Raw genomic sequence first — 22800 nt, 5'->3', positions numbered from 1 at the left:
CTGGTCTCCTGCTCGAAACTTTCTCAAACCAGATCTTCATCCCATCCTCATCCATCCAACCCTTGTCATGAACGTGGACAATCACTCCTCGAGGCATGTCTTCTTTTGGCATTGTTTTGTGTTTGAAAATCAGAATAGGAGGCAGCTTGGTTCCGTCGGCACAACAAACTAGAACGACTGTATAATGGCTCTTTTCATGTCCACTTGTCTTCACAGTTACAGTTTTCACCCCCTGCTTATCAACAGTTCTGTTACTTGGGACATCAAATTGAAGGGGGACTTTGTCCATATTTGCGATCTGTCTCAACTCAAACTGATGTGTCTTCCGACATTGAATGACAAAACGATGAAATTCAAGGACCTTCTGCTAATAGCTTTCAGGCATCTTTTGGGCAAGTCTGGTGCATGTACGCATGCTTAGTCCATTCCGTTTCATGAACCTGAAGTGTCCTCCTTTGAAATCAGTAACTTCTTTTTCATCAGCAATTCTTCTTGCCTCATGCTGAACCATCTCTGTGGACACAGGAATTCCAATTGCCCTTTGCTCCTCAATCCATATCTTCTATTCCCTCTCTAAATCAGGCCATTTTGCTGACTTGCCTCTAATGCCGTGGCATTTTCAGTAGGGTTTCTTCTTCCCATAGCCAGTCTCGGATTGTTTTCTCAGTTGGAGGAGGACCAAACTTACGTTCAGCAGCACGATTTCCATTCACTTTTGCAAACTGGATCACTTTTAACTTGAATTCAGCACTGTACGAAAATCTTTTCTGAGCCATTTCTGGGCAGAAGGAGGCAAAACGTAACCTAATATACTGGTAACAAGTGCAAAACAATGAGTGCAAATACAAGTGCAAAAAAGCGGGAAATGTAAGTAAAAAAAATTTACAACCACTGTATAAGACGCACCCAGTTTTTAGACCCCAAAATTTTCGAAAAAAGGTGCGTCTTATACATGGGGAAATACGGTATATATTATTATTATTATTATTATTAATAGCCATATGGTGCAAGGAAGCCTGGGGCTTATGCTGCACCAGGAAAAAAAAAGTTCCCAAGTTACCCTGAGAGAGAGAGAGAGAGAGAGAGAGAGAGAGAGAGAGAGAGAGAGAGAGAGAGAGAGAGAGAGAGAGAGAGAGAGTCAAAAGTAGAAGGGAATCACCAAGAAAGAGAAGAATGATGATATCCAGCTCGGGACCCTGGGTATGCCAAGCCCATACTCACCAGATGTGAGCCCCTGGTGTTATAAATATATATATATATATATATATACAGTATATCTATTTGTGCAAGCTTGTATAAGTATTTTCAACATAATAAAACTAGAAATTTCCTGAGGAGAGCCACAGAAAATTTTCTGAAGCAACATGTTGTCAACGTCAATCAGAATCTTTTCTCATATGATTGCATGGTAATATGTATTTGTACTAATTTCCAGAGGGTTATTTATTCGTGGAAAAGCTATATCTTTGGGAAAGGAGGCAAAGCAAAGAGGTGACTGTCTCGGGGTGACTTGCGAAAGGTACCAAACTGATCGAGGTCAAGGGCATAACAAAAATAGTATAAAGTATCACCTGAGAGATGCCAAACTTTGCTTTTCGTTTTTGAAAGAAGTTTTCCGTTTTAAAAAAAAAAAAATTTTTAATTCTTTTTAAGTACACCAAGGCTTGGTATTTTATTAACCGATTGCAATAATTATTTAATGTAACTTTTTTTCTTGTTACACATTATTGTTAACAAAATAAAACTTTTACTAATGCTACTGAAAAAAAACATTATACACATAAAACTATTAGTCACTTCAATTTTCCAGTTTGATAAACCATTAAGCATGCAAAAACTAAAACATGTGCACTTATTATAAGACACTAATATAAGAAATAAATAGATACACAATAATATCAATCTATACAAAAAGCCATTTTGCATCACTAATAATAATAATAATCAAGACAAGAAATAATTTTATATAATAATTAAAGATAACACAAAGAGTACCTAATTTTAGTAGCAGACGCAGCAACTGTTGGACAAGAAATGTATTTGTTTACATCATTCTGAAATTGAAAGTTCAGGCAGAAGGTAAAAACAGTAATGGTAAAAGTAGTTTCTCTCAAAGTATAATTTTGGGTAAACAATAACTGTTCACTTCCAAAATTACTGAAGCAAAACTTTGTCTACATTTAAGAAAGTAGTGAAAGTTTCAGTTTCAACCTTGAACCAATAATTAATGTGCAATCGATATTTTTGGGTGTCACCTGTTAGGTCCTGCATGATTTCTTCTAGGCTAATGCTTAATTATAAATAATATAAGTAAAGATATCATATTGATATCTAACCACATAAATAATATATGTAAGGGGTGCCATATTAACATCGCACCTCAGCAACAGAATATCTAAGATTAGTTAAGTGAAAAAAGTTTCGATTCTGATGATTGCTACTTATCATAACTGACAGATTAATCATTCCAACATCTCCAGTCCATAGGGACCTCCCCTGAATTCGAAGATGCTCTCATAATGATTGTTAAATGTTTCCATACCTCCTTTGCTGCCTCCTTTAATATAATTACATAGGTCCCATCCACCAAAAATGCCTTTTTTCATTTAGCTTCAATCTTCAACAATTTCTCTTCACTTTCCTCTCAGTAATCACTTAGTTCATTTAGTTCCTTGGTAAATCAGTTACATGGTAAATCAGTAGAGTGAAAATGAACTTAACCAAATAAAATAACAAAAATAAGGGGGGGGGGATAAAGAAGAAGAGAGTAATGTTGAAGCAATGTTCCTAAAATAATTTAGAAAATTGATTACAGACTAGTTTATATCTACCATCATCTGATAATTTATATGCATTCCATGCATTTTTCTTCTCTGGAATAAGTGTCTAATCATCTGACATCTATTTAGGTCTAAGAATTGAACAATATTTCTTATTTTGCATGAAAAGCATAATAGCTTCTAAGATTATTTCCCTAATGCTTCCTATTTAGAATTTCCTGCGGGTCCCACTGCACAGAATTTAAAAACTGTCTGAGACCACTGTATTCAATGTTACAGTAGCAAAAGCCCTCCCCTTTACCCTTGATAGTAATTATGTCTTTATGTAAATCCCACATCAGCACAGACTGTGAGCACAGTCTTATCTTCTCCCACTGATCATGAAACTTTGGCTCGGCTACACGTAAATCAGTCAAACTTGACTTAATTAAGGTATTGCATGTATTTGAAAATGTGTTGAACAAACCACTTATTCCCACATGCACAACCTTCAGTCTTCATGGGTAGCACAGCGGTGTCGTCACCGTCCTCCCCACACCGAGTGGAAAAGGCCTGGGTTCGAGATGAGGAACTTTTATGGGCTTTTTTCACTATGTGGCTGAGTTGGTCAGTCTCAGGGATAGATAGCAAGGTTTTTTCCTTAGAAACAGGTTTTTTCATCCAGCAAAACAGGCAAATCGACTAGAAAACGTGCAATTTACAGACAAAATACACATGGGCATATGTAATAACTTACTGGGTGACCCTAATGTAATACAGTAGAACATTGATTATCCGAACTAATTGGGACCAAGGTTGGTTTGGTTAATCAAATAGTTCGGATAATCAAACATATACCCAGTTTATATGAAACAAAGTGTAATTAGGCCTACAATTAAATTACCGTATGCAAGGTTATTGCTACTGTATTTTGAAATATAAAGTATTATAAAAATAATTGATATAGAAAATGTTTTGTAAATAATAACCAAAACGTTTAGAAGAAACAACATATATTATATATTACATTTATTTTGAATTTACCTAATTGTTTTACATGGTTTCAACTATAAATCACACTTTTTTTTTACACAAACAGAAATAAACAAACACAAATAAGAGTATAATGAATCTTGGGAAGGTTTATTTTTTAAAATATGTGATCTTGAATTTTTCTTTGAATCATGCGAGATTCTTTTTTTTGTGGTGAGGTGTTTCATCCTCTTTAATAGCAATATCTCCATAGAACTGTATTTAGACAGTTTCTCTCCATGTCATTGCAGTTTCTAGCCAGTGAAGGCCTCCATGTGAGCGGGTCCGCTCCCTCTTCTTCTTCATTAGAAGCAGCTTTGTTAAAGTCAGCACATTCTTCATCCTGGACTAATGCAACAATTTCTTCTTTGGTTAAAATATGGATAACCAGGATCATCAGCATTGTTGTTTAACCATGCTTCTGCATCATCTTGCCCACACTCAGAAAACCCAGGAATCCCTTGAAATAAAGTTACAATACTGCACATGTGTGACCGTCTCCTCAGCAACACCCCAAGGTGCATGCCATGCCTTTTTCAGATTTCTCTCTGACAACATGTTCCAGGCATCTGCTAACATGTAGCAACAATCCTTAATCTTGAGCTTCTTTGAAAACTCAATCACGCTCTCTTCATCTCATTCTGGTAGCAGCAAATGATGCAAGACTTGTTTTTTGTACATCTTTTTTAGTTTTTCTATAACAGCTTTGTTTGTTTGTTTTGGTAGTTGTTGGCGCATTGGCTTCTGTGGCCATATTGCACTTCCCAAGGTTTTTGCAGTACTTTGATCCAAGCCCGAGGCGGGAATCGAACCCGCGACCTTTGAGTTGCCGAGCAGGTACTTCACCCACTCGGCTAGCCCGGTCGGCTCTATAACAGCTTGATCCATTGGCTGCAGCAGGGCTGTAACATTTGGCGTTAAAAACCTGACAATGAAGTTCTCAACAATTGAATTCATTTTTTCAAGAGGGGGGGTGGGATGGTGCATTATTGATAATAAACAAAACGTCGCCAGCTTTACCCTCATTTTCTCAATGCCTCTTCAGACTTGGAATAAAATCTTGGCTAAACCAATCCCAAAAAACGTTGGAATTCATCTGTCCTTTATATCGTACTGGTAGGCACTTTATGTCTTTAAAGCACCTTGGACTCTTGGATTTCCCAACAATGGTAAACATGCTGTCCACTTGCATTTAATACAAGAATCTTGTATTAATTACAAGAACCTTGTAAATCTTGTAATACAAGATTTACAAGGGAGTGACTTCCAATTAAGATCAGTTTCATCTGCATTGCAAACATCATCCTTGGAAAACCTTCTTCCTCTGCCAATGCCGCCATATAAGCTCCCTTATATGGCGGCAAGATTCAAAATTTTTCAGCCATCCTGTACTGGTTTTAAATTCAGATGGGCTTTTAAACTTTTGATTCAATTGTAATGCTTTTTTGCATAACAGAGGTCCAGAAATAGGTTCACCTTGACTTATTTGTAGAAACCATAAATAAACAGCATCTTCTAATTTCTCATCACTAGCTTTTTTCATAGTTTTCCTTTTTTTTTTAGAGCCATGTTCATTATCTAACTTTGAAGTAAACTTCAAAATTTCATTTTTTTCTGCTCTTTATGTCAGCTATGGCTGCTTTACCAACATTAAAAATCTTAGCAAGAGATACACCTGTTTCATCCTTTTCCAGTCTATTAATAATTGTTATCTTGTCTTCTATTGACAACACATTTTGGTTACTTTTGCCTGTAGACACCATTATTAACACAAAAGGCCAGCAGTATTAAAATTAAAAAGTAAAATGACAGTATTTCACTCTGAAATGGCAACGAACAAAAACATTGAGTGATTAGAAACAAGACATCTGAAATAACCTCACACTGCAGTGGCTCACAGCAGACTGAGTGAAAGCTAACAGCTCCACCCACCATACTCCCGCACTCACAACGGGCAACAGTACAACAGTTTTTTTTTTGGGGGGGGGGGGGGCAGTTGTGGTTCAGATATTTGACAATTTGGATAATCAATGTTCTACTGTAGTTTTTTTTTTTTTTTTTGGGTTTGTTTGTATTTTTTTTTTTTTTTAGCACCACCTTTCAAAATATCAGTGCCCATGGGACCATCTAATGAAAATCCAGCACTTTTTTGTGTAGTGAACCACTGAAGCAATGCTTCATTGATGTTCGTAACTTCGCACTTTCTCAATTTTTTTTTTTTTTTCCCTGCTATATTCTTTTCCAGTGCCAATATGTAAACATGTTTATTCTTCCACAATGTCAACACTGTTGAAGAGGACAAAGAAAACATTTTACACACTTCAACATTTTTTGCACCACCTTCTAACACAAATAATTTCGACTTTTTCGAGAATCGAGAGACACTTTCTTTTGTTAGTAGACATGCTTCAGAAGGAAGAGTTCATTTCTAACTGATTTTACTTTAAAATGACAGTAAAGTGATCTGCATACAAACAATTATCGTTTCCAAAATTTTCAGAAGTCCCAAAATAAATTTATGGTTCAGTGAATACAAGACAATCTGTAAATAGGGTAATGTGACCATAGAAATTATGAGTGGAATGCTCGTAATTTCTATGGTCACATTACCCTATTTACAGATTGTCTTGTATTCACTGAACCATAAATTTATTTCGACAAGATTAGGTCATAAACCGGCCCCTAATCTGATGCGGGTGATCATAAAAACTAAGTCACCCCTTCCATTTTTGTCTATTCCAAGAATTGGGTTTTTTTCAACTACCCAAGCAATTAAGAATGCTTGCATGTTTGCATAGTTACTAAAATTTGTATAGTATTCCATGCAGTATGCTCATTATAACAGTGAGTGATTGTATGGAAATACGTGTAAATTAAAATCATTATTTATTATAATCAATATTAGCCATATGGTGCAAGGAAGCCTGAGGCTTTTGCTGCATCAGCAAAAAAAAAAAAAAAAAAAAAAAAACCATTCCTGAGTTACCTTGAGAGAGAGAGAGAGAGAGAGAGAGAGAGAGAGAGAGAGAGAGAGAGAGAGAGAGAGAGAGAGAATCACCAAGGAAGAGAAGAATACGATGATATCCAGCTCAGGACCCAGGGTGTGCCAAGCACCAAGCCCATACTCCAAGAGGTGAGCCCCCTCGGGTCAAATTTATGGCTTTTTGCTCATTACAGGTATGATCTCTTTTATTTCCATGCTCATTATAACCAAATTTGACTGTATAAAGTTCTGCAAAAATAGCCAATTTGGAGGTGAATTGTTGCATGTTAAAATATATATGATGGATGCGTTTAAAGGCAACAGAAATTCTAAATATTTTATAATTTAAAGGCTACTTGTCGTTAACATCTGTATCTCAGATAGCTGTGTGTGTGTTCACAAGCCAATCAGCCTGTTGTATGGGCTGAAAAGCCTGGAATATCTCAGGGGAAAACCTGACCCCCCCCCAGTTGAGATCAGTTAACTACAACCTTGATTGAATAAAACTTTAGAAATTTGTGAAGTTGTCAACAGGAACTGGATTCAGACCCCTCCAAATGAGTTTTAGATGGTGATATATACTTTTCCAACTAAGCTGCTATCAAACAAACTGTAATACAGAGTTTGAACTTTGGCTGATAGCAGCTATCACATATGATTAACAGCAACCAATACACATCTTTGCAGAGAAAGAAGTATATTATGTTCAATCATGTCAAAGTCTGAGTTTGATGGATATTAGCATGCATACTGCCTTGGAAAGTTCAAAGTTTTCCACCTTAGGTAAACTTTTTCATATACTTTATTTCTCTATAAACAGCTTCAATAAACGGTGCCATAGCTCACAATTTCCTCACTGGTTGCTACCTAATTATGACTTGTAATCCTGTCACTCAAATCTGTCAGTGATGCTTGCTTTAAACTGTTGTAAAAGTCATACATGAAGTTCAAGAGGAAACAAGAAAAAGCTCACAGTTCAAAAATATAAACATGATATTCATTTCTGCAAATTCTTTCTGAACTAGTTTCTTTATCACAAATTTTTCCTTTCTAATGTAACACACAGGAAATTTTGACCAGTGATCAACCAGGATACAATACATTAAGAAAAAAACTGCCAAAACACTGATACAGGACAATGCATGGGCCACATATAAAAATGTGGAAGCTTGGTATCACAGTAGCATACAGATAGTGCTGTACAGTGTTACCAACTCTTAATAATACTTCCCGCTAGCCGCATGCTCAAAATCCACTATTTTTAACACTTAACCCGCCAACTTTTTATTTCATTTTGGTTAAATCCTATTAATGGGTGCCATAAAAAATTTTAAGACCCTACATTATGTCCAGACAAAAACCTCCAAATTGCATATCAAATGCAGTTTATTCTGAGGAAGAAGTCAAAAATAACAACTACCGTTTAACAGAGTTGATGAATTTATGCAGTGGCAATATTAATCACTTGATTTCTTGGTTGGTGAAAAATCACATTTCGCAAAGTACAGCTTTTGGTGAAGTTTGCAAAGTTGAAATGCGGCTAACAAAAAGTAAATGTAAAACTGATATGTTTAGATGGGGTTGTAAGAAACCTTGCCGTAAAACAAAGAGTATTAGACATAAATCATTTTTTGATGATAGTACATTAGCGTTATCTCAAAATTTATTATTTCTATACTTCTGGTCCTAAGATTGGTCTCAAGATCGCATTGCTCTTCATTTAAATATCAATAAAAAAAAACAGTTATTGGAAAATGCAAAGATCTGAGGGAGATCTGCATGATATCAATAATTGATTAAGATAGTTAACTAGGGGGATTTCAGAAAATGGAATACCTATCTAAGTTGAAATTGATGAATCAGCATTTTTCAAAAGAAAATATATAATAACTCCAGGGACTCACATCTGGTGAGTATGGGCTTGGGATACCCAGGGTCCTGAGCTGGATATCATCATCTTTCTTGGTGATTCCCTTCTACTTCTCTCTCTCTCTCTCTCTCTCAATAATTCAGAATTTTTTTTTTTTCAGCTGGTGCAGCATAAGCCTCAGGCTTCCTTGCACCGTATAGCTAATAATAAAATAATAGAGGATGACTAATAGGAACACAATGGGTTTTTGGTGCATTCAAAAGAATTACCAAACGATGTTTTTTTAGTTCTGGTAGAAAATAGAGATAAAACAACTCTATTATCAACTATAAGAAAGAGAATACTGTCAGGTACAAGAATCATCAGTGATGGATGGCCTGCATATAAAGATCTCTACTGAGACATTAATTATACCCATGATGAGGTTATTCATCGTTATAATTTTGTTTCTCCAGATGACTCAATTACGACGAAGAAAAATAATCCAATGGCATTCCTTCGAGGTTTCAAAAAAAGATGGGGGCTACTTCATTAGAATTTTTTCTACATTTTTAAATTTGATTCAACAATTTAAAGTTATGAACCAATGGTCATATTGTTTGACCATGAGTGTAACTAGGTATTGAAATTGTTGTGGTCCCCCTCAGGGGATCCCTGAATAATATAAAACCAATTCTTCACTTTATAAAAAAAACCTATTAAATAAGGTATCCCTACTATGTTTACGATGTATATCAATAAAACATTTCAATTATGAAATATTTATATTGTTAAATAAATATTTCTTAATTTAAATGTTACATTGCCAAAATATATAAAATGCTAAACATATTTTAAATTTTTACATTTAAACTCATTCCGCTAAAAAAACTGCTATCAGCTATTACATATTTTAATCCGCCAAACCTGAAGCAATTCCGCTAAATCTAGCGGGGAAAACCACTAAATTGGTGACACTGGCGCTGTATATTAATTTCTAAATGGTGATATATGTCCTTGGCATAGGGCTGCTGGTCACAGTTCTTTGTGTATGCATTGCAAACAAATAATCTGCAGTTAATAAACATGAAGAGAAACTTCAGGTGAGCATGCAGAAAAAATCCAGGACCCATGGGTTCTGGGTTTTTCTGCATGCATAACATAAAAATCAGCTCATGAATGCACACTTTATACAGACAAAAGACACATAGCCCATATCAGGATTACTCACCCAATATGGGAGGGGAAGAAGTAGGATATGACTACTTCTTGCCCTTAATGACATATGTAGGGTAGAATAGGGAAGAAATTCTGTTTCCCTATCCATAACTGAAATTGTGTCATAATCATGTCTTATAATTCATTGATTGAAAGTAAATATCAGTTATAAAAGTTTGAGTGACAGGAGTGATTGATAATTCAATTGGTTAATTAACAATGGCTGGTGAGACATGAACATCTGGTAATATTGCACACTTTGTCACTTAATTGACCAATATTGTGTGAGCTACTACAAAGTTTTCCAAATTTGTTTATGGAGATGTTTACACTTTAGAAAAAATTAAAGTGGTATAAAGTTTTAAAAATAACTTAAAATTTTAATTATTAGTATCTACCTTATTTTGTAAAATGAAATTTAAAAACTGGCTTTGCTTACTATAATCAATATGTTAATTTCCCCCCTAAACAAAGAAATTAAGCAAATTTTTATAACTTAAAAAATAAAATAATAAAAAAAATAAAAATAAAGATTCTCACCTACCCCAACCCACCTTTTTGCCCAAATATTCAGAAGGAGCCATCCAGTAATAACTCTCTAATCCAAGCATGTCATTATCAGGAATTCGTAGAGCACCATTTTCATAAACTGGGGGAGAAGTATGATATCCGAGGAGGTCAGTTACCATCCAGCCTTGCATTTTAATAGTCTAAATAAGTGAAAACCATCACTATATTCAAAGGCTATAGTAGACAGGAAAAAAAAAAAAGCAAGAAGTCTCTTTAATAGTGAAATTTATATTACATACCTTGCCATAGAACATACATCACTGGTTGTTATATGTATTACAAATATATGGCATATTGAAACATCTAATGTGTAATGTTTAATTTAATGATACTAGACACCTTAAAAGGTCTCTACATGTTCTTGCTAAGGAAAGGTGGTTGACACTACCTTTCCTTACCAAGACAAAATTTTCCATTTTTCATGTCTTGCCATATTATTCCCTATATTAAAATTATTTTTGATATGGATGAAACACAGTCCATTATATTTATTTCTCCCTTTCTTCCTTAATATGCAGTTTGTCCTATTCTTTCTTTTTTTTGTTGAAGATTCACAACCACCATTTGGTTTGCATTAATTAATGGTTTGATTTTAATTTAATTATTTATATTAGATCTACGTATTTATTACGATTTAGTTCAGTGTTAATTTGCAGATTTACACTCGGACTTTAGACCTGCTGATTGGATGGGTCGACATTTATAATTTGCAATTTGTCTATTATGTTTGCTAATTTAACTTATAGAAGGTGGTGGAGATGACATGTTTTTTATTTCTTGAGTTCTTGTCATTAGTCATTGACCACTGTCCATTTTTCTGGACAGTGGTCAATAACTAAAATAGATTAAAATTTCAGAGTTCACAAATGCTGATGTCTCTTTGAAGAGGTAGTGCTCATAAGCTCCTAATTCATATTTTCTATAAAGTGATGGTCAATTCTTTGGTCAATGCAAGCATCTATTTTAGTGTGGGGGCCTTGCATTTTCACTGCTAAAGGTGAGTGTTTCTTTGTCTTTTCTTTTCTTATTTTTATCTTATTTTATTTTTATTAGGTGGCTCAACACATAAGAGTAGAATCACACCTTGCCAAGTTCAGCCTTAACTGCAGCAGGAATTTGCTGTATTTATAATATGGTTTAGAGCTTTTTTTTTTTTTTTTTTTTTTATGGGTACCCATGTTCATTTCCTAGAATTCCAGAGTGTCCTGAAATCCAGAAAAACTATCTTCTGGAGTTTTCCTTTAAGTTATAACAGAAAATTTAAGAATTTTTTAAGAGTGGGTGAGTCAGAAGTTTATATTGGAGTGCATGTATTGCACTCAGTGAATCAGTGTACATTAAACTATGTGGCAACAGTAAAGATTCAACACCCTGCTATCTACCAGGCAAACTAGGTGGTAGATAATGGTGTTTTTTAAAATTTTTATTTTAAATGTATCTATGTCTTAATTTTAAATTGTAATATATGTTTCAATTAGAATTTTAATGGTCAGATATTAATTTCTTTTCATTTAATTTTTCTTACCTTTATTTTAATTTGATCATTCTGATTTCATGCATTAAACGGCAGAAGGTGGGACAGACAGGAGTATTAGAAGTATAGTAGTGCACTCAAAATTCTTTTTATCATGTGTTTCGATTTTCAATTTTCAATTTTAAAAGGATGGTAAGATGTAATTAAATATTTTTTTTACTGCATATCAGTTAGATCACTTTCCATATTGAAATTAGCAGAAATAATATACTAATTTTAAGCTACTATTTGAAGTGTTCTTGCAAAAAATGATTTGATAAAAGCTTACATTTATTATTGTCGCATTGAAAAAAACTGTAATAGGGAAAACAGAAATGGGTATGTATGAGTTATTCATCTCTTTATTGGCACTTGATAAAGTTATGGAAAGATGTTTATACAGTATGAATTTATACAAATATGAATTATATATGTGAATATTCTAGGTATTATAATGAATTAGGTAAAATTATAGGCTGAATTGTAAAGCCAATTAGAGAAGGTTTACCTGTAAAGTAAGAATGGTTAAGTCAAAATGATTAAATTAATAAAGGTAATAGCAGCTAGCATCAGATATGGGTGGGCAAGTTTGGCTATAAGTTATAAAAAGAGGGGGGGGGGGGAAATAGAACAAATATGCAATAAAATCTGATGTTAGTCAAAGTAAATATTGATACATGATCAGGGGACTACACCTAATCCTGTGGATTAGGTGTAGTCCCCTGATCATGTATCAATAACTGTGGAAGAGAAGAAATTTAAGGATAAACCAAGTGGGATTAAAAGGGGAAAGCAGTATAACTCTCACAAAGTATGGACAAGGTAGTCCTAACACAGTGTATGTTATATAAAATAAATTAAGGTGAATTAAAGTAGAAACAAAATTGAAAACTAGGTGTTTACAGTGTAAAAAAAAAAATTAACGGAGAGTAAAAATCAGGCAGAAAATGCAAATATAAGTTGGTAGAATTTAGTAGAATATGTAAATAGAATGTGTAAACAGAATTTAGTGCAGGCAAATTCTATTTACAGAGTTATGGATTCTTCCACAGCCATGGACAAATATAGAAAAACAGTCCTTGAGGCATGATCAGTATAGTCCCCTGATGAAATACCTGATCATGTATCAATATTTACTTTGGCTAACATCAGATTTTATTGCATATTTGCTCTACCCCCCCCCCTTTTTACGACTTATAGCCAAATTTTCCTACCCATATCTGATGCTAGCCACTATTACCTTTATTAATTTAATCCTTTTGACTTAATCATTTTTACTTTACGGGTCACCTTCTCTAATTGGCTTTACAATTCAGCCTATAATTTTACCTAATTTATTATAATAGATAGGATATTCATATTCATATTCTTTCTTTCTTTCTTTCTTTCTTTCTTTTTCACACCTACAATTTCTCATTTTTCTGCTATCCTTTTCTTATTAGCTTTTGGCATTTTGTGTAATTTACACTTCCATCTTCACACACTTAACTGGCTTATTAATTTAACCATACATATATAAACTTTAGCATCCTTTGCTACTGCTTTGCTTGCTCAAGTGTATTTGTCATATCTTATTTATTTTTACACTACTACTTCACATTTTAACCCATTATTATATCTCATATATATATAATGAGTATTTGCATATATAAAAATTTTTGCACAAATTTGTATGCAAATAATTTGTATATATGAAAAGGATTTGTTATACTTTCATTCATATCATTAACACATTTCAAAAACAACAAGAGACCCAGTACCAAAATCAATCTATAGAAATCCTCTATGGCGCAATCAGAGCAACAGTCATTTATAACCACCTCTGTCTTCTACAATTTAATCAACCTTTTATCCACCACTGAACCATGCCCGTAATAGCATATTGTTTTAATTGTTATACAAAAAGCATTAGCATTAGTAGAGGCATACAATGCAAGAAAAAAAAAAAAAAAAAAAAAACCCTCTCATTTCACCATCAACTTCCACAACAAAAGATGGAAGTCTGTTCCACCAATCAACTACCCGCTGGCTACAGCCAAATTTCCGCACATCTATTCTACAACTGTCTTTCCTCAATTTGAATCTGTGCCCCCTCAGGTTCTCAATCTGAGCAAGAGGAAGAATCCCATCAGCATTCAGCTTGCTCAATCCATTCAAGGCTTTATACACCTCAATCAGATCACCTCGCAGGTGCCTACTCTCCAGGTGCTGCAATCTGCAGAACTTAAGCCCTTCTTGGTAAGAGCACCCATTTGTTCTCCTCACCATATGGAAAGGTATCAAAAATTTTACTGAGGTCTAAATATATTCTTTATATCCAGTTCATCTGTAACATATCAGTTTATGAGAATTATATGAGAAACATAGCATAGGTTTGTTAAAAATAAATTCCATTCCTATCCAGTATATCCTAATCAAGGATGGCATTTCTATATTGTCCATAACTGTAGAAGAGAAGAAATTTAAGAATAAACCAAGTGGGATTAAAAGGGAAAAGCAGTATAACTCTCACAAAGTATGGACAAGGTAGTCCTAACACAGTGTATGTTATATAAAATAAATTAAAGTAGAAATAAAATTGAAAACTAGGTGTTTACAGTGTAAAAAAAAAAAAATTAATGGAGAGTAAAAAAAGTGTGGATGACAAGCAAAGTGTGGAATCTACACTTTGCTTGTCATATATTTAAGCTTACACATTTGCACACTATTTACAAGTAATCTATGTTATCTATCCTGGAGATAGGGGAAAAAATAATTAACTGATCACAGAGTCCAAAAATGAACATTGTGGATATTTGAATTGAATGCACATATGATAAATTAGAACTACTGAAAAATCATATCAAAATCAAAAAGTGAATAATTTATTTCCAAGTTAAGGTTAACACTCCAGCTGAACCTTATATTTCTTTTCTTTTCTTTCCTTTCCTTTGTTTTTTTTTTTTATGTTATCTAGTTTTCTTCCTTACAAAATGTAAATATAACCACTACACTTAAAAATATTCTGACACATGTACTGAAGAACATGGTAACACATATTTATAGACAGTTTGAAAGAAGATGTTTCACTATGGACTTCAAACAGAAAAATAAAACTATTAAAGTTAAAAGAATGACTTCTGTATACCAAGCATGCAGTTATATATGAATTTAGAATTTTGAGAATAAAGTAAATTGTCAAACAATTCAGAAAGTACTGGCCCTACCATGTTATGGGCTATGTAAAAATATATTAAAACATAGTTTTTAGGATACCCTCACAAATTACGATCAGGAAGGGGCAGCGTATCAAAGCAGTAAATACCGGTAAATCAGAAAACCAATAATTAGAAAGAGATTCATAACATTTTACATTCCTTGAATACAATTAATAAATTTTCAAATGGTTATAATTCTCCAAAAAAAAAACAAAAAAAAAAACATTAGCATTTTATATACAAATAATCAGTATTATCTGCTTTTATTAAAATTAAAAAAGAGGTACGAAACATGGAAATATACATATGTTATTAAAGAGGCATTAATAATCATTTAAAAGGAAGTAATACATTTCCAACCTACTATTTCCACTCCCCATCTACTAGATTCACATATATTGGTGACACCAGAACAAAAACAAGGTGAACATCCATCAGGATTAGCAGAATCCAGGTTGTAGTGACCATGTTTGCACTGTTCACAGCGTGCTCCTTCAACATTACTCTACAAAATAAATTTATATTTAATAAAGATAACTATATAGTCTCATTAAAAATTTTTGCAAAATGTTTTCCAAGTTTACTTTAAAAAATTAAAATTAATACAAAATTTAATACATAGGCTTCTTTAATATTCAATTATACAAACTATAGTATTTAATCTAAATGTATAAGAAATTAAAATTTCATACATTGTAATGTATTAGAAGACAAAAATGCACAAGGTATAATTTCTTATGGGTTTAGGTAATTAACTATATAATATCAGTGTAGATACACTATAGTTTACCAATAAATTTGAACTCTGTATGTAGTGTAAAGGTATCATTTTGTGGATGCCTTCACGAGATAGCTGGTATTATTATTATTATTATTTAGGCGCGTCCATAGCCAGGTGGGCAGGAGCTGCAGTGCGTAGCATACGCTACTTGATTAGACCGGGGTTCGAGCCCATGACTACCAAATACGGAGGATGCGGAAAGGTCAGGGAATGACCTCCACATATCCCCGGAGCAAAATGGCCTTAGTTGCTAATGCTCCTAAAAACCAAATAACAACAACAATATTATTATCATTAGCCATATGGTGCAAGGAAGCCTGAGGCTTTTGCTGCACCAGCCAAAAAAAAAAAATTCTGAGTTACCCTGAGAGAGAGAGAGACTGTTATTTATTTTCAGTGGATACCACCACCTAAACTTGATCATCAGTAGATGGCCAGGTACCCTGGTAATGCAACATGCCATCACAGTTGCAAAGTTATTTGCACAATATGAGAGATGCCAAATGGTGTATAAATAACAATGTATTAGAAGACAAAATGCACAAGGCATAATTTCTTATGCATTTTGTCTTCTAATACATTATTATTTATACACCATTTGGCATCTCTCATAATATGGAAATAACTTCGCAACTGTGATGGCAAGTTGCATTACCAGGGTAACTGCCTACTCACTGATGATGAAGCCAACTAGCTTCGAAACGATTGTCTGGGTGGTGGTATCCACTGAAAATAAATAACAGTAGTCTTCTCTACTAGAGAAGTGTTATTTATTTGAAGTAGTGCAATACCAGCTATCTCGTTGTGAAGGTACCCACAATATGAGATACAATTAAAACCATGCCTTAACATACGTAGTTCAAATTTATGGGTTAGCTATGGTGTATCTACACCGATATTATATAGTTAAATACATTGTAATATACTCAAAAATGTTCAAAAATGCAGGTATGAAGTGTACAAGTTAAAGTATGTCTATACAATATTATACAAAGTATTTCTATACAATATTATACAAAGTATTTCTATACAATATTATACAAAGTATTTCTATACAATATTATACAAAGTATTTCTATACAATAAATGAATAATAATACCATATTGTGTAAGTGAAATTGGAAACTATGAAAACTAGAAGAAATAATGATAAAGTGGAATCAAAACACTATTTAAACCACACACTTATTTAAATAAATTTGCTATATTCAGACAGAGGCTACCAAAAAAAATTAAAGAATGCAAGAGTTGTATATGAATGAGAACTTTAATAAATCATAGTTCAATAAACTGGAGAATACTGGAACACCATTCCATATTTTGTACATGTACAACGTGTACATGTTGTACACATTGGCAGCAATGACCTTCAAATTTACTTAACAAGTACAGGTCAATGCTTAAAAAAAGTCGCGAGTTAGGGTTAAATTTGAAAGTGTCTGCAATTCTGCCCAGACACGATAGGAGAGAGTATATGATGAGAGCCTTGTCAATCAATTCAGCCCTGGAGAGATTGTGCAAGGCTCATGGGGTAGAATTTTTTTCAGCATGGTCTGTGCTTGCTAACAGGAGAGACGGCTTCTACAATGATGGGATACACTTAAATAGAAAGCGCAAGAATATTTTTGGATGCTATCGAGGCAGCGTTAGGTGGGTTGAAAAACTGCTAGCTTGTTAATAAAGATTAACAGTAGCCGCAGGCAGAGGCAACAGTGATTCTTGCACTGCTTCTATTGTAATGAGCAGCAGTCTAGAGAGCAAGTTGCTGGGGATTTCAAGAACTGCTGTGAGTCATTGTGGAACAAGTAAATACATGGGCTGTGTTAGGGTAACAAAGAGTAAGAACCGGTGCATGGATACTTGCATGTACACCAATGCTAGAAGTATAGGTAATAAATTTGAAATGCTGATCAAGGCATCAAAGGCAGATATTGTTGAGATATCAGAGCCATGGCGTAAAACAGATATAAGCAATGCAGAATTGGAATTTGGAGAGTACAATGTGTACAGAAAGGATAGACAAGGTGGGAAGGGAGGAGAGGTTATTTGTGATTTCAGGAAAGCTTTTGATACTGTTGCACATGGAAGATTGCTGTATAAATTGGAGGGTTATGGCATTAAGGGGAAGTTGCTGCAATGAATAAAGGGATGGTTGAGTGGGAGATGGCAGAGAGTGGTAATAAATGAACACTGCTCTATGTGGACTAATGTTATTAGTGTAGTACCCCAGGGTTCGGTGCTGGGCCCATTGTAATTTTGTGTATTTATCAATGATATTGATGATGGTATATCAGGCTTAATGTCCAAGTTGGCAGATGATATGAAGGTTGGCATGGTTGTTAATGACACTAAAGACAGTATGCTACTGCAACAGGATCTCGAAAAGTTAGGCAGATGGGCATAGAACTGGCAACTGAAATTTAACATTGACAAATGCAAAGTACTGCATATGGGTAGCAGTAACCCAAGAGTCACATACCAACTGTGTGGTACTACAATCGGGGAGGCGGAGAATGAAAAAGACCTGGGCATAATTGTGCAGTCAGATATAAAGTTCTCTCAACATTGCAGTGGGCTGCCAGAGAAGGTCATGGAGTTTTGTCAATGATATATAGGAATTTTGCTAGCAGAGACAAGGAGATGATTATCCCTTTGTATAAGGCACTGTTCAGGCCACACCTTGGGTATTGCATACAGGTCTGGAGTTCTCATTTTAGGAAGGATGAAGAGTTGCTAGAACGAGTACAGAGAAGGGCAACAAGATTGGCGAGAGGAACAAAGAGGTGCAATTTCAAAGAAAGGCTTAATTCTGCAAGTTGCAGCATCTGGATACTAGGCACCTGCGAGGAGATCTGACTGAGGGGTAAAAGGCCTTGAATGGTTTGAGCAGGCGCAATGCTGACAGGATACTTCTGCTTGCTCAGACTAAAAACCTGAGGGGACATAGATTCAAACTGAGGAAAGACAGTTGTAGAATAGATGTGGGGAAGTTTGCCTTTATCCAGCGAGTAGTTGATTGCTGGAACAGACTTCAATCTTTTGTTGTGGAAGTTGATAGCTTAAATAAATTTAAGGTTGAACTAGACAAACATTTGGAGTGACTGGATTGGCAAAATGGGAGGGTTTTTTTGGCTGATGCTGTATAAGCTTGCTTTCTTGCATCATATGCCTCAACTAATTCATCACAAGCATCACTAATATCATCTATATACTTGATTATTAAAAATAACATAATGTATCAACAAGTATTCTGTTTTGTAAAATTTTCCATTTTGACCCCGGAACACAATTCTATGTGATGCATCTAGTTTGCTTTTGGAATGTTAACTTAAAAGTTCCAACTTTATTTCTTTCCTATTATTATTTAGGCCCAAACTAAATGAGTATTTTGCATCTACATTCACTCATGAGGAATTATTCAGAGAGGGGAATTCCAGAGGTGAATTAAACTCTAGCAGTGAGCTAGATGATTTTGTAATAACTCAGAGCAAATTGGAGGTGAAACTGTTGCAGATAAACATAAGAAAGGCACCTGGTATCGATGGGATGTATCCAGTTATATTTGTTAGCCCAAGAGTTTTTAGCTTCCCTGTAATTATAACCAATCTATACTAATACTCAAATCTATACTTATCAGTATTTTAATGGAACAACATCAACCCTGAGTCATGAAACTTTTGGGAACCTATAGCTAGTTGAAAAAATAAAGAGAATATTTCCATTGTAACTAGGTGAAATTTGTATCCCAGGGAACATGAAAACCTCTCGCCCTAACTAGGTTATACGAATTTCTCTCCATACGCAAAGTCTCCCTAGTCCCTACAAGATCTAGAAATGAACTAATTAATGTGTAAAGTGAAAGGAATGCAGGAGCCTAGCTTCTCATGATACACGAGGGATTTTATTTCTGGGGTAACAGAACGGAAGTCGTGGGAGGTTGGCAAGAAGGGAAGCCAGCGTGAGAAAAGAGTAGGTGGGCATTTTATTAATATCTCCGACACCATGTCACCAAGTAAAACACCCAGAGACGAGGGGACCCATTTGGGGGCACGAGTCATCCCTGGACCGCCTTGAAAAGGAAACTCGTGATTTCCAGTGGCCAATGAGAAAGTTTTGCTCTAGACGACAAAGGAGAGCACAAAATATAAAAGGGCCCAAAATGAGACCAAAGGGTTGTCTCCGTCGCCACAGCCAAATGCTGGTTCGGGTCAACATCGTTCCTATGGATGCTGAAAGATCATCGCCTTAGTTGCTGTCGGTTTGCCATCATCTAGCGGATCCCTGCAGTCATTGATGCTGGTCCCCCTCACTGCCGAAGTCACCATCAGTTTCTCACCCAAGCCTCTTCAGTAGCCGTCCGTACCATCCGTCTGGCTGAAGAGATAGAATTGTAACGGCCAGAGAAGACCACAGTCCACTCCACTATAGAAGGAAGTCTTGTAACAGACTCCAGGACAAACCAACCTAACCTAGTAAGCAAACCATCCTTATGTATAAATGAACATATGTGAAACAGCTAAATATACTTTAAACTCAATGCTTCCTTTCTCATTTTCTTTTATATGTCGAAATTAGAATTAATTCAATAAGGTGTATCATAATTTACATTCTAGTATTGTTTATAGGATGTTAGAAGTAAGGAATAAGATTTGTTTAGAAAGATGAAATGTACAATTGCATGAAATCGCGAGACCATTGAATTTCATAACTCTAACTACATCCTACTGTTAGCATATCGTTGCACTTAGAATTGATGCACACTTTACTTATTGTACTATTATTGTGTGAAAGTAAACTGTATATATGGCCTTTTTATTTATAATAAATGTTGTTAAGTGTTATTTGCATGTCACGTTCTCTGTGTCAACATCTTAAACCACGCCAGTGTAAACAAATAAAGAAAATGGATTTTGATGGATGAAAAGATGGTAACCGATCTTTTCCATTAAAAACACAACACGATCTGTTGCCGGAGAAATCCAGGGCCCCTAAAAGTCCTGATTTCCAAAGTTCAGATTATTTTTCTAAACGATTGCATAAATTGAAGCAGGGTAGATGTCACAGGCATACCCCGAAGAAAAGGGGGGGGGGATTAAAATATTAAAGGAAGTAACCAAACCCTTAGCCATAATTATGAGAGCTTTTTGGACTCAGGAGAGGTACCCATGGACTGGAGATGTGCAAATGTGGCCCCAATTCACAAAGGAGGATCAAAGGGTGACACACGTAATTACATTCCTGTTAGTTTAACTTCTGTTCAAGGGAAATTAATGGAGGCACTGCAGGACTTCAGTTATAGCTCGGACACGGCATGGATTTGTTAAGAGGAAGTCTTTTCTGACCAATTTGATTGAATACTATGATGTGGTCACAAGGAACTGGATGCAAAGAATAATTTTGATATCATATATTTGGATCTTAGAAAGGCTTTTGATACTGTTGCACATGGAAAACTGCTGCACAAATTGGAGCAGTGTGGCATTGGAAGCAAATTGCTATTATGGATAAAGGGATGGCTGAGTGGGAGAAGACAGAGAGTGGTAACCAATGGACACTGCTCTTTGTGGACTAATGTTATTAGTGGAGTCCCTCAGGTTCAGTGTTGAGTCCATTGTTGTTTTCTGTACTTATTGTATTTATTAATAATACTGATGATGGTATATCAGGCTTAATGTCCAAGTTTGCAAACAATATGAAGGTCGGCAGGGTTGTTAATGACACTAATAATGGTATGCTGCTACAACAGGATCTAGAAAAGTTGAGCAGATGGGCTGAGAGGCGGCAACTGCAGTTTAACATTGACAAATGTGAATTACTGCATATGGGAAGTAGTAACCCCAGAGTAATGTATCAATTGTGTGGTACAACACTGACAGTGGTAGAGAATGAAAAGGATCTGGGGGTAATTTTGCAGGCAGATATGAAGTTTTCTAGCAGTGCAGACGGTCTGCAAGAGTAGCTCATGGTGTCTTGTCAATGATATACAGGAATTTTTCAACAGGAATAAGGAGGTGATTATCCCCTTGTATAAGGCAATGGTCAGGCCATACCTTGAGGACTGTATACAGGGCTGGAGGCTCATTTCAAGAAGGATGTAGAGCTGCTGGAGCGAGTACAGAGAAGGGCAACATGATTAGTGAATGGAACAAAGGGTTGCTTTTACGAAGAAAGGCTTAACTTTTGCAAATTACAGTGTGTGGTGACTAGGTACTTGTGAGGTGATCTCATTGAGGTGTATAAAGCCTTGAATGGTTTGAGCATGCTCAATGCTGATGGGATTCTTTCTCTTGCTCAGAATAATCACCTGAGAGGGCATAAATTCAAATTGAAGAAAGACGGTTGTAGGATAGATGTGCGGAAGTTTGCCTTTAGCCAGCGGGTAGTTGATTGCTGGAACAAACTTCCATGTGTCGTTGTAGAAGTTGATAGCTTAAATAGATTTGAGGCAGAACTAGACAAATGCTTCGAGTGAGTGGATGGGTGAAATGAGAAGGGTTTGGTTTTTTTTTTATTTTGGTTGATGCTATATGAGCTTGCTTTTGCGCATCATGTGCCTTTACTAATGTAATACAATGATAAAATTCCAAAAGCAATCTAGAAACATTATCATTATATAGCAGCTAAATATTTGGAATTGTATTGGAGTAAAAATTCATATTTAAGTAAACTATTCATCCTTGGGTGTGGTTTTTTTTTTTTTTTTTTTGTAAACTGTATATGAATAAAGTATATTCTACTTAACAAATAACTTTATGGTTTAAATATTGTTTTTCTTCAACTTCAACATTATTTCTCAAAGATACACATAATGTCTATTTCACGATATATTACGAAAATTGAATTGGTAACCTACTTTTCCATAATGCACTCATCTGATGGGATGTTGTCAGTCAATCAG

General features: G+C 35.0%; 1 protein-coding gene across 6 annotated transcripts in view; it reads right to left on the bottom strand.

Annotated features, from left to right (window-relative positions):
* Positions 1-22800, bottom strand: part of LOC150087516 (laminin subunit alpha lam-3-like) — a 746420-nt gene that overhangs the window by 470459 nt on the left and 253161 nt on the right. For 5 of the 6 annotated variants that reach the window (XM_090371226.1, XM_090371225.1, XM_090371229.1 and 2 more), the window contains exons 12-13: positions 15486-15626; positions 10396-10551 (exon numbers count right to left, since the gene is read on the bottom strand). In XM_090371226.1, coding sequence (XP_090227352.1) covers positions 10396-10551; positions 15486-15626 — 297 coding nt within the window. Of the gene's footprint in view, positions 1-10395; positions 10552-15472; positions 15627-22800 lie in introns of those variants that run through there. The other variant, XM_090371230.1, reaches the window with a different exon arrangement.

The sequence above is a fragment of the Mastigoproctus giganteus genome, chromosome 4, assembly GCF_048544385.1.
Source record: "Mastigoproctus giganteus isolate SK-2022 chromosome 4, ASM4854438v1, whole genome shotgun sequence".
NCBI classification, from domain to species: Eukaryota; Metazoa; Arthropoda; class Arachnida; order Uropygi; family Thelyphonidae; genus Mastigoproctus; species Mastigoproctus giganteus.
The sequence above is the reverse complement of the archived record's forward strand: the minus strand, read 5'-3'. Positions and strand labels throughout refer to the sequence as shown.